The sequence below is a fragment of the Furipterus horrens genome, unplaced genomic scaffold (genome assembly GCF_987537825.1).
Source record: "Furipterus horrens unplaced genomic scaffold, mFurHor1.1.pri manual_scaffold_11, whole genome shotgun sequence".
Classification (NCBI taxonomy): Eukaryota; Metazoa; Chordata; class Mammalia; order Chiroptera; family Furipteridae; genus Furipterus; species Furipterus horrens.
The window spans coordinates 52,667,820-52,680,938 of NW_028327181.1; the positions used below are offsets into that span (position 1 = coordinate 52,667,820).

The 13,119-nt window shown below is 53.8% G+C and overlaps 1 protein-coding gene across 4 annotated transcripts in view; it reads left to right on the plus strand.

Moving 5' to 3' along the window:
* The window catches only part of GAS7 (growth arrest specific 7), a 207,164-nt gene that overhangs the window by 188,628 nt on the left and 5,417 nt on the right, over positions 1–13,119 (plus strand). For all 4 annotated transcript variants that reach the window (XM_090291149.1, XM_090291150.1, XM_090291152.1 and 1 more), the window contains exons 9-11: positions 4,597–4,675; positions 10,632–10,760; positions 11,602–11,725. In XM_090291149.1, coding sequence (XP_090147275.1) covers positions 4,597–4,675; positions 10,632–10,760; positions 11,602–11,725 — 332 coding nt within the window. The remainder of the gene's footprint in view (positions 1–4,596; positions 4,676–10,631; positions 10,761–11,601; positions 11,726–13,119) is intronic.

Genomic DNA, 13,119 nt, shown 5'->3' on the forward strand with positions numbered 1-13,119 from the left:
CCTGGGTCATGGTGGGCGGCCATGACTCCAGCTGTGGGCACGCGTGCTCAGGGTTAGCACTTCCACGTTGTTTTCTCTCTCCTGGCCAAGGGCCTCTTGCCATATGCTGGAATATGTCAGGACCCCCTCTACCCTGTCCCCTGGTAGCTGGGCACCACCCCCAGATGCCCACTCCTGCTTCCCTTGCTCTGACTGCAGACTGGTGGGAAACTGGGTGCAAGAGGATTCCACACCTGGACCCTTGTTTAGAATTCCCTCCTATGGACCCGAGGCCCAGGCTTCCCTCCCCTTCGAGCTGCAACAGTCCAGACCTCCTCGGGTGGGACTCACCCTCCCAGCCACAGAAGGATCCATAGCAGAAGGAAGACCGGGGCCTTCTCTGCTCTGTCTTGTTAACAAAGCGTTTCAGCCTGCTGGTGGGAATGTAAAATGGTATAGCCTCTGTAGAAAACAGCTTGACAGTGCTGCAGAAAAACTAAACCTAGAATTACTATGTGACCCAGAAGTTCCACTCATGGGTTTATACCCAAAAGAATTGAAAACAGGTACTCAAACAAATACATGTACAGGAACGGTCATAGCAGCATGCGTCACAATAGCCAACAGGTAGAAGCAACCCAAATGTCTGTCAAAGAATGAGAGGATAAACAAATTATGATGTGTCCTTATTGGAGCTCTGATGGAATATTATTCAGCCATAAACAGAAATGAGTGCTGAGCCATGCTACTATGCGGACAAAGTGAAAGAAGCAAGACTCAGAGGTTGCATGTTATGTCATCCCATTTATGTGAGGTATGCAGACAGGTGGATTCCTAGAGACAGAATGAAGATCAGTGGTTGCCTGGGTTTGGGGGGGCAGAGGGATGGGGAGCAACTGCTTAATGGGCATGAGGTATCTTCAGGGGCGGGGGGCAGTGTGTACATCTGGCTGGGCTGCTGCAGTGGAAAATGATAGACTGGGTGGCTTGAAAAACAACTTGAATTTGTCACAGTCCTGGAGGCTGCGAGTCCAACGACAAGGTGCCAGCAGGGCTGGTGTCTGGCGAGAGTGCTCCTCTTCTTTGCAGGTGTCCGCCTTCCTGCTGTGGACTTTCCCAGTAAGGAGAGAGAGCGAGTTCTTCAGTGTCTCCTCTTACAAGGGCTCGAATCCTGTTGCATCAGGGCCGCTCCCTTAGGATCCCATGTAACCTCAGTTTCTGTTGTAAGGGGCCCATCTCCAGCTAACAGTCGCCCTGGGGGTTAGGGCTTCAACATAGGAATTTAGGGGAACACATTCTGTCCACAGCAGGGTGATAAAAACGGTGCGGAGCTAGGTAGAGCTGGTGGTTGCAAAACATGGTGAACGTACTAAATGCTGCTGGATCGTTCCCATTAAAATGCTTTTTATTTATGTCATGGGTATTTCACCTCAATAATAAAAACAAAGACTCAGGAAGTTAGAGTTGAAAGGGCCCTGAGGTCCCTGCCTCCCTCCAGGGCAGTGTCTGAACCTCCCCTGAGAGGAAGGTAGGCACTCTGTCTGTCCTGGGGTGGCTGTAGCTGTCAGGGAGCTGTGATATAAACAAGCCCAGATCTGCCCACATGGCTTGAAACCCCTTAGGGGACAGGGATTTGCCAGCTGAATGTGGCTTTGATTAAGGCCTCTGCGTGGGCTCACTGTGCAGCCAGCACCCCACCTTCCCACGGTTTTCCCCAGCCCACCGGCCTCAGGCCACAGGGCGGCCCTGCAGGCCAGTGTCTCTCCACAGACACAAATGAGGTCACTGCCGCCCCTTCTGCTCTGTGCACTGGGACTGAGATGAGGGCAGGAAGGAGGAGCACATAGGAATTGCCCTACTGGCCAGGACAGGGGGCTTTTCTAGGCCTCTCCATGCGCTGGGACTACAGTGCTGCCCCGGAATCTTCCCGCTTCCACCTCCTTGGCCTGGGCTGCTGCCAAGGACACTGCGTCCAGCCAACATGCACAGCATATGCTCCCAGCTGAGCGAGTCAGGCCTGCACCACCATGCTGTACACACATGCACCTGCAAGCAGGGGAGACAACACATGCTCACATACGTGCATCAACACCACTCGCCTCCAGCATGGGCATGAGCACATGCCCCATTGCCACTGCACACACACACACTAACCCCATGCTCACACACACTAACCTCATTCACACATACTAACCCCACACACACACTAACCACACACAGACACACTATCCCTATGCACACGCTGCTTCCAGCAGCGTTATTGGGGGGAGGATGAACTCGTGGGCCCCGATTCACAGTGTGCAGTGACACTGTTTTGCATTTACACACAGCTTTGGACATTAGCCCAGTCTGCTTGAAACTTTCGAAGTGCAATGCTGGAGCCTAGAAATTTGGGGCAGCCTAGGAAGGGGCCGATGGGGAGACTTGAGCTGCTTTTGCGACTTGAATGTTGCATCCAAATTAGATTCCACAGGATATGTGCGCATTGGTAACTAAACAGAATCAGGTTATTCATTCTGCCTTCAGTATTTCTCTCCTGTGTGGAAAGGAAATGGAATTTGCGTCTTCTCTGGTTGATAATTGTGGCAGTATCGTGCACTTTGATTTGTCATGCCTCGGACTGTATGTTGAAACAGAAGTATATCTCAGATTTTATTTTTTTATTAACTTCTTATCAGCTGAAAGATTTCCCTTCAAATGAGAAAACTCCTAAATTACTTTATTCTAAATTGTAAAGTGGCCCCAGTGGGGAGTGGAATATTGGATTTAGCTCAAACAAAGCAATTTATTATGTTTTTAGAGAGAGGAGAAGTGTGGGAGAAAGAAAGGGAGAGAAACATCCGCGTGAGAGAGAAACATTGATTGGTTGCCTCTCGTACGCATCCCAACCGGAGACTGGGCTGCAACCCAGGCATGTGCCCAGACTGGGAATCGAACTATCATCCTTTTGCTTTGTGGGACAATGCTCAACCCACTGAGCACACCAGTCAGGGCTGAGACAGACCAATCGAATGTATAGAGTGGCATCCTCCCACCTGTGAATAACTGGCCTGGAGGTGGGGACACGGACTGGTCGTTCTGATCCGGAAACTGTGTGCTGCTTCTGTTGCTGTGCACAGTGTTGGCTTCCACGTGAGGTCCGTGATCCATCTTGAGATAATCCATATGTATGGCATGAGGTCAGGGTCAAGATGCCTTTTCTCCCCTATGGATATACAGTTGTGTCTGCACAGTTTGTTAGAAGACTGTCCTCTGTTGAGATAACTTGGCATTCGTGTTGCACATCAATTCCCCCACACCTGTGAGTCTGTTTCTGGACCTGGATTGCTTTCCCATGTCTATCTGACGACCGCGTCTGCTTCCGCCCCCTCCTCGCCCTGCCCTGGACGGCTGGCTGCCTCCCTCCCAGAGCAGGTGAGATGCCAGGCCACCCAGAGCTGCCCCAGGAGAGCTCCCTGGAGCTCAGACCCTGAGTCCCAGAGAAATGTCAACAGCCTGGGCGGCCCCATTTCTCACTCCATCTCCTCTCTGGTGGGCTCCGTAGCTGGGATCACCCTAGGGGACCTTCCTTTGCCTCCAGGCTCTAGATAAAATGAGTCAGCCATTTCCCATAAATGCCCACCACAGCCTGAGCTAGCACCACAACCAGACAGGCCTGGGCTGTGATTGGAGCGGCCGTTCTGTTCTGCCGGGTAATTCTCAGAGCTGCTGGCTTCTCCGCTCGAAATGCAGAAACCTCTCAGCATGCTCTCTTTTAATCAGCTTTTCCACTCGAGTTGAATGAATTCTCTGGGGGAAGTGGCTTTTTGATGAAATGAAGTCAACTGCACATTCAGCCAGGGCTTGCCGGCTGGGTATAGAGGTCTCGGGCAAGGTCTCAGGGGGTCATTTGGAAGGTTGATGAGGTTAAAGAGTTTCAAATAATGATCATGTAGCCCGGGGGCCTGCATTCCAGGCTTGGGGACTCAGGAGATTGCTCCTACTTGAAGCGTCTTGGAGTGGAAAGTGATTTAGCAAAGAGGATCTGCCATTCCCTAGGAAAGCTGTCTGCAGCACGAGGGCTCACAGTCCAGAACTGGTACCAACGAGGACCACATGCCTGCTGACGATGGGGGAGAGCCTGTCCTGCCACACGGGCGTCCCCAGGAGGTCCCTAACCCAGATGGTCCTCCTTTGCGCCTCCTGGAAGCCAGGCTGCCGGAGGTTTGCCTGCCAGCAGGGCTGTGTGGCACCTTCCGCGTGAGAAGGGCTATGCCCTGAGAGGGCATCTGTCCTCCCTCTGTGACTTGCCAGCAGGTGCTTGTGCCCCGCCAGCAAACTGGGAGGGGTGAAGGGCAGGCACGGGGGGCCATCGCCAGCTCTGGAGGCCCTCCCTGCTGCTGCACCCCACCGTCCTTGCATCTCCCCGCCCCCTGTTCTCTGGGTTCCCCCCGTTTGCCACAGTCCGTTCTCTCAGCTCCTCCCCTCGGCTGGGGATGGAAACGCAGTGCTCAGGTGTTTTGTGCCTGGCCTCTGTCTCACCCAAGCCCGCAGCCTCTGGGCGCTGTGCTTCCCCACGACTCGGGTCCTCAGACGCTGTCCCTGTCCCCAAGTCTGACAGTCTGCTTCATGTTGCAGCTCCCTGGGAGAGGCGTGGGCGCAGGTGAAGAAGAGCCTTGCCGACGAGGCCGAAGTTCATCTCAAGTTCTCTGCCAAGGTAACCCCTTCCCGCGGCCTCTCAGGGCTGGTCTCACAGGGAGGTGCGCTGCTGAGGTGTCTCCAGCGGTCTCTCCCATGCAGGGTTGACCAGATCCTGTGATGTGAGTTTCAAGAGCCGGGAAGAGGTTCACAGTGACACCCCATTGGGCAGTGTGTCCCCCATACAGTACAATAGTGTCAGTAACGAGAAGTCTCCATCAAGGGTAGTTAGGAAGTGATGCATGCGGAGTATGTAGGGCCCTCGTTTTTAATATAACTTATTAATTTTAAATGTAGATCATTTAATTTCTTTTTAACCTTCACTCAAGGATATATTTATTGATTTTAGAGAGAGAGAAAGGGAGAGAGAGAGAGAAACAGAGAAACATGGATGTAAGAGAAACATCAATTGGTTGCCTCCCATACACACACCAACCAGGGATCAAACCTGCAACCCACGTATGTGCCCTGACCGGGAATTGAACCTGCAGCTTTTTCATGTACAGGATGACGCTCCAACCGAGTCACCCGACCAGGGCTAGATCATTTAATTTTTAATACTGGCTGTCTTTAACAACCAGCTCATAAAATCCCTACAGATTTAGCTCTTCGAGCCAGTGTGAGCCCCCCAGTGTACCTCTGTGAGGAGAGGGTAGACCCCCTCGGCTCCTCAGGTGAACCCATGAAGGGGGGAGCCCTGCTGGGCTCTCAGAAGACTGCATTAGCATTTTCTACCTCTTCTTAGTGTCTGGAGAGACCGCACTAGGCCAAAGAGAGACTTCTGCTTTGTTTTGTTTTGTTGGTTTTTGTAAGGCAATTTCAGACCAGGTAACTGTGCCTTCTGTCCTGGGAGCTGCACACTGAGCGCCGTGACCCAGAGGACCGTGATGTTTCTGTTCTGTTCACTCTGCGCCCGGTACTCAGGGCTGCGCCTGGCACACGGGAGATGCACGGTCACTGTTTTCCGAAGTAGTAAATGAGTGGACCCTCTGACGGTCTCCTCAACCCCCTCTCCCCAGGCCTCCCTTCTCTCAGGACTTCTCCATTTCCAAATGACCCTCTCTTCCCCCCTCGCTGGCTCGTACCTCCAGACTCCCTCTCAGGCTCTTAGCCCCTTTTCAGTGGAGAAAGAAAGCAAGAGTCTAAGTGCAACAGTTCACACTCAGGTGTGCATGACAGGCGGGTGTGTGTGTGTGGCTACCTGCTGGCATGCTTACCTCTTAAAGGGAGGGATCCTGGACGGGCACCATTGCCAGTGACCTTGGCCTCCTGGGGTCCACACTCTTCCTCCAGGCAGACACGACAGCCTGAGAGGCCACTCGGACCAAGTGCTTAACCTCTCTGAGCCCCCACTTTGAAATGAGGGGACACACTACCTCCTTTACTACTAGAAGGTGCCACCCCCAGCGATGGCTGCTGCTTCCCGGGGCTCCTGCATCACAGCTCATGGGTCCTGTCTCTTTTCTGGCGCTGTCCCCGAACAGTGGCAGTTCTGGGCTTTGGGGTCCCCCTGGGATGTGTGCTGCCGGAGGACAGGAGTCAGCTTTGTGCCCGGCCTCCCCACCCCCTCTCATGCTGGTTGCCTGCACACAGAGGGCGAAGGGACGGACCCCGATGGCTGAGACACGGGAAGGAGCTTTCTGAAGCGCTGGGGGAGGAGGAGGAACAGGGCTGCGCCAGGTCCTCGCTGCCCAAGGATATCAGTGCCCAGAGGGGCTGAGTGGGCACCCAGATGTGAGTGAGAATTCCCGGCTCGTGACAGCATGCTAACCGCCTGCGCCAAGCACACCGAGAGGGAACTGCCGCTCCAGCTCCGCGAAAGGAGGGCCTCGGCGGGCCAGGCGCTCTGCTGCCCTGCATACAAAGCCACGTGCTCTTTTTAGGCTGCAGACCATGGGCCGAGTTCCCTCCAGGTCTCCCTTCTAGCCTAGCCCCCCGCAGCTCTGTTCTCTCAGGACAGAAACCTCCTCTGACGGGTGTGATGAATGGAAAGGCTGCTGCTGTGCTGAGCGGGGCTGGGAGCTCCTGAGCTTCTGAAAGGGCTCCTGCTGGGGCCCCGGAGTCCTGGTGGCATTTACTTCCCATCAGCAGGACCCGGTGCTGGGCTGTTCATAGAGTACTCGGGTGACAAAACGTTCATTCTCTGATGCTCTGTTTTCCTTTTTCTCTACTATTTTCCTTTACTACTACTGCTCCTCACACTGTGGTTCTCCCCACAGCGGCCAGCTCTGACACCAACGGGTGTGCAATGATGTAACTCAGCTCTGACACGCACTACCTGGAGGCAGCGTCAGGTCCCGCAGGGAAAGGGCTCAGCCCCGCAAGGCTGCCAGTTGCAAGCTGTGGGTCCCCAGGTTACCCACACTTCTGCTGACTTGCTTGCAAATCAGGGGCTTCTCACAACACCCTCCTCAGGTTTGATCATTTGCTTGAACCACTCACAGGACTCAGGGAAACACTTACTTAGGTTTACCAGGTTATTACATATGGAAGGAGGTGACGGGTGGTACAGGGGAACAGCCAGGTGAAGAGGGACAGAGGGCAAGGTCTGGAAGGGCCCTGAGCCCGAGCTTCCGTCCCTGTGGAGCCGGGGTGCGTCACCCTCTCGGCCCACAGGCGTGTTTGCCGACCCGGAAGCTCTCTGGACGTGGTAGTTTAGGGATTTTTATGGCGGCATCACCACACAGTCACGATCGATGATTAGATTACTCTCCAGCCTGTCTCCCCTCCCCAGAGGCTGGGAGCAGGGCTGAAAGTTCTGAGCTTCTAACCAGGACTTGGGTTTTGTGCTGAAGCGACTCAGGAGCCCACCAAGAGTCCCCTCATTAGAACAAAAGAGGCTCCATCCCCCAGCAAGTCCCAAGGGAGTCAGGAACCAGGGCCAGCGACCAAACAGTACAAGAAAAGATGGCTACGAGCAGGGCGTAGCTCATCTCGCTCAGTGTTACCAACCACCCTGCAAGCCAGCATCTCCGTCCCGCACGCGAGAAGGGCTGGAGGTGGCCCCACAGCGCTGTCACGCAGCTGAGAGGGCTCAGCTCCTGGAGGAGCGGCAGAGAGGACGGGGTGAAGGGATATGTGGCCCCCAGACCACCGTTTCTCCAGGCCGACTGATGGCATTTAGCACAAACCGCCGGTCCTAGGGGCACTCCGCCCCCTCTGAGGGGCCCTCCAGGGTGGCGCAGGAAGTTGCTAATGGAGAGCTTAGGTTGGGAAGAATGCTGACAAGAAACAGGTTTTTCTCTGAGGACCTTGCTGCTTCCAGCCTGCCCTCAGTGCCGGCGGCCTTAGGCGATTGGTGGCAGTGGCAGCCCAGGGGTGGTAGCTTATTCTTGAAAAAGAACGGGGCCCCCAGGAGTTGTTGTTTGCCATGGAGGAGAGGGCTCTGCATGCCCCAAACCCATGTTAACCTCTGCCCCGAAAGGACCATTTAAATCCCCCTGTTCTGTGTCAGGAGTCAGAGCGCTTAAGAAACGCAGTTTTGCTGAGGCAGCCTCTCAGGCTTCTCTCTCTGCGCACTCCAGCCATTGTCACCAGCAACAGGTGGGAAGAAATGACCGCGCTGCCCTACAAAGCAGGTCCCACCCGGCTCTGCTGCAGGAGGGAGAACGGGAAAATGCCCTGTGATGGGAGAAAATCTGATCATGTGAGGAGAGGCCATGCATTCAGTCAGAAGACTGTGGCACAGAGCCGGAGCCGGGAGGCCTGGGAGGAAGTCAGTGCCGTGACCACCCGGCTTTCTGGCCATGGGCAAGGGACTTTGTGTCTCTGAGCTCCCATTTTTGTTTTTTTCATTTGCAACTTGTTTGACGGTGACCTGCAGTAATACATTTTACATGCCCCCCACAACACGCAGGAATCCACACCCGATATCCACACGCAGATATGCACCCGCCTCCATAGCCACCGCACACGCTTTACGAAGCAGGACTTGTCTCTCTGCCTGAAGTGCATTTTACGTTTCCCTCTCGTCTGGTGCATTTCCATCACAGAGCTGGCCCTGACCCACCAAATGAATTGGCACCACTCTTAGCTGCCCGCCTTTTGAAAAACACTAGACAAGAGCGGGTTTGATATTTTTTACATCTTGAGGTGTCTCTCACTGTCTCCAGTGTGGGGTGGAGAGGGCAGGAGGCGGCGAGTGAGGCGTCCCAAGCAGGCAAACGGAGGAGATCCAACAGCCTGTCCCATCTGAGGCGGGCTAGCTCCGGAGTTCACAAGGACAGGCTTCTGAGGACTTGTGACTCCCAGCTGAACAAAGATGCTTGACAGTTTAAAATGAGTATAAAAAGATACCCAGCCAACTTTTTCTTAGAGAAAAATTTTGTCTTTTAAAATATAGAGGGAGAATGCCTGGGCCTGAGTCACCTCTGAAAGCCGGCAGCCTTGTGCTCACAGAATGTCATTTGGAATTTGGGGGAAGCGCTTTGCTGGGCGGACAGAGCCTGGGGCTGGGGCCCAGGAATCCTGAGTGTTGAAAATCCCCTCCAGGTCACTCGTGGGCACAGCGAAGTCTAGAAATCAACTCTCTTTCCAGCTCCTCATAGGGAGACCCCAGAGTGACTGAGCCATAGGCTGAGTTCACCCCCACAGACCCCCAGTCAGGAGCAGGTCCCCTTGGTCACCAAGTTAGGCAGCCCCTGCTCCCCAGCAGACCCCTGATCCACGCAGGAAAGGGCTTTGCGTGTCCTCCATAGCTTTCGGGTTTGTAGCATCTTGCAAATTGCCACCAGGTACAAGGAAATTTGCACAGATTCAAAAAACAATAGCGGACAATTGCAACTAACATCGGATGAGGAGGGCGTTTGGGTGGCCTGGTCCCTGTTAACCTTTGAAGGTCGTCCAACAACAAAGCCGGTGTTTCATCACCCAGGCCATGGGGCACTGAGGATCATTCCCCCAAGTAGTGAAAGCACCAGCTCCGGCCAAATGTGGACACAATAGCGGCCAAGCCAGCAAGGCTCCTGCCCCCTTGGCACTCACAGTCACGTGCAATTGGTTGTGTAGAACTAGGAACAGATAAGTCCTCCAGGTCGCCAGAGAAAAAGATCATGTAACAAGAGCCTGGTGAGGAGGAACCGAGAAGTCACAGAATGCCAGAGAGGTGGTGGTGGGGGCGGTGCATGGAGGAGGGGTCACCCACCAGGGAAGTTCAGCTGTGCTTTCCAGAGGCGCTTCTGAGGCAGGTGGCTGCCCAGGGGCCCTGGAAAGCCAAGTCAGGAGGGCCTAGGTGACTGACACTGGTGGGGGCTCTAGGAGCCCAATCAGGGGTTCAGTGGAGCACTAAGAGGCTCTTTCCAAAAGGAAAAGGAAAGAGAGAAGGAATAAAACAAAGGAAAATGCTTGGAAAACACCACCCACTCCTCTCAGAGCATAAATCTCTTTCTGGCTTTGGGACTACAAGTGGCTGGGAGAGGAACCAGTCACATGCAGACCAGTGAGGCCAGCGAGCCCTCTCTGGGCCCTGGGCACACGAGGGGCCTGGGAGTCTGCACCGGCCCCAGGCAGACTCAACTCCTCAAGCTTTGACCATGTGCAGATCACCTTCGTAGCACCTGGCACACAGCAGATGTTTCAGTCAGTAGAACTGACCTGCAATCACCTAAATTAAATGTCATCCATGCAGGTGATAAGTGCCTGGGGCCAGAGATGGTGGCTGGATTTCTTTCCCCAGTTTGGAAAGTAAGAGCCCTGTGGGAGCTTAGAGGTGAAAGGAGGAGCCAGTAAGGGACTAGAAAGTTCCAGACTCTAACCTGCCCGTCCATCCACATGGATACTGGGGCCTGGCCAGCTGAGGCAGCTTCCTGAACCTCGACCTGAGAAGGGGCCGCTTGATTGTACCCTTCCTGTCAGAGGAGCCAGGCCGCTGCCAGGTCCCACCCTCACCCCAGGGGCAGGAGCGTGCCCTGCCTCCTCACCTGCTTGCTGCTGAAGGCCTGGGCTCCTGAGGACGTCCTCCTCACTCTCCCCAACAGCTGCACAGCGAGGTGGAGAAGCCCCTCATGAACTTCCGTGAGAACTTCAAGAAAGACCTGAAGAAGTGTGACCACCACATTGCCGACCTCCGGAAGCAGCTCGCCAGCCGCTACGCTGCCGTGGAGAAGGTGAGGGCTCCGGACCTGGGCGGGTGGGGGCTGGGGTCCTGGGAGACTGTGAGCAGCATGAGCTCCATGGGTGGGGGATGCCAGCCCACGCTGGTGCCCCTGTGGTGCTCCGATCACCACCCAGAGGGCCGGTGGAAGCAGGAGCGGCTCACCCGCAGTGGGACACGTAGGGACTCCAGCAGGCGCCCGAGATGTGGGACGCAGAGTCTGGCCGTGCTTCTGGTCTGCACATGCCCCTTTGTCAGGGCTTCACCTGGCAAGTTCTCTCATGAGTGGATCAACCCTCCCCCAAATTCTGTGAGGTCTGAGCTAGGTGGGAGCTGCTGATGGCCAGCACTGGGGGGAAAGAGGACTCTCCCTGGGGGCTGACCGCAGTGACTTAGGGGGCTGGAGAAGGAGGAGCGCACGGCTACAGGCACCCGAGACTGCCGGCTGCCGCCACCAAAGGACCCGTCCTGCCCCAGAGTGGGGTGGCTGGTGCTGCCATCTGCTAAGCACTGCCAGGGGTGACATGGATAGCCTTGTGCTTCCTCCCGCCCCCCGTCCAGGCGGTGATTTTAGGACTGCCTATATGTGCACGTGCTCCAGTGGAACCCTGGTCTGCAAGGCTTGCTGCGGGCAGGTCAGGATTGGGCTGAGAGACAGGGAGAGAAGAGGCGTGGCAGCCTCTGCACGGAGCTGACCAGCTGAGCCACGCTGGTCTCCCTGCTTAGCCTTTCAGAGCCACAAAAGCAGGGCCGAGGAAAGACTCTAACCCAGGAAAGGGGTGGCCGGCCCCATGGCCCATGGGGCCCTCCCGGTCCAGGCCTGTGAACGGCCATCCCATGTCCTTGGCCCTCAGGCCCGAAAAGCCCTCACGGAACGGCAGAGAGACCTGGAGATGAAGACCCAGCAGCTGGAGATCAAGCTGAGCAACAAGACGGAGGAGGACATCAAGAAGGCTCGGAGGAAGTCCACGCAGGCTGGTGAGTGCGGGGCTGTGCCCGCCAGTCCTCACCTGGTCAGGGAAGCCCGGGGAGGCAAGGCCTGGGGGTGGGATGCCTGGCCTGGGGGATGGGATGCCTGGCCTGGGGGATGGGATGTCTGGAGGTGCGGGGCACAGGGTGGGCTGTGGGGAGCGGCGGCAAGGCTGTCTCCAGGCCCTGGCTCTCTGACCAGGAAGTGGTTACTCCCCCATGACCCCTGGAATCCAGGGGTCCTGTCACTGTGTGAAGCCCCTGGGGGTCCACACCCCAGCCCCGCAGGGAGTGATGCTCACCTGTGGTGATGGGCTCCTTCCCTGTCAGCAGCTGACATTTTAATGAAATAACCATTTTCACATTCTCCTGGAAGGATGCTCCAGTGAGCTGGTTTCTGCTTCCACCTAGTGGTAAAATTTAGCTAAGGCCCAAAGCAGGAGGGAAAAAGCCAGTAAAAACTTACCAAATATTTCTTTTAAAATAAAGACGTGTCACCACATGGAAGGACAATGCATATTGCTTTCTGGGACTGAAATGTGTGCTGTAGGATTAGGGTTTGGATCAGGTGGTCTCTAGGTCCCTTCTGGTAAACCTGGTGGTACATCAATTCCTTAGAGTGAAGCAGCCACCATATGGACATTTTGAAATAAGATGGTATAAAAATAAGTCAACAACAAAATAATGTAAACATACCATTTAATAAAAAGGCTTTATAATGCACAATGATAAATTACTTCATCCATAACTTGAAGCCATAACATACTTATTGGGAATGGGAAGGGAAACCCAGGACAAGGAGAAGCATATTTAAATTCATTCAATTAAGTTAGTAGATAAAATTATGTTACAAAATCAATATCTTTGCTTGGGAAAAACTTTTAATCAGCACATAATAATATAAAACCTTAATTTGCCAAATATAATCACCATCAATATTTCCTTGTGTTTTCATTTTTTAATGTTTTAATATTTATATTTAAATTTATACACATTAGGTACATTGTACTCCATGTTCTAAAGTTATATTTTAATTGATATATCTTGGAGATAGCTCTGTTCCATTACATATAATTTGATTTCCTATCCACCCACGTACATCAGACTTTTAATGGTTGAATAATATCCAGGTGTATGATTGTGTCAACTATATTTTGCCATTTCCCTAATTGATTTTTGTAGGACTTTTTGATTGTTTTGGAGTATTTGGCAAAGCCAGCAGTGCTGTGTTATTATAAATGTGCCGTGTGTAAATCTGTATGTAGAGAGAACAGAGATGTGAATTTTCTGGGTCAGAGGGTTGTATTCAAATTGTGACGTCATACTCTGGTGAGAAATAATATCTGTTGTTAATTTAGATTTTTTTTTTTTTTTTTTTTTAGTGAAGTTGAGCATTTTAGAAA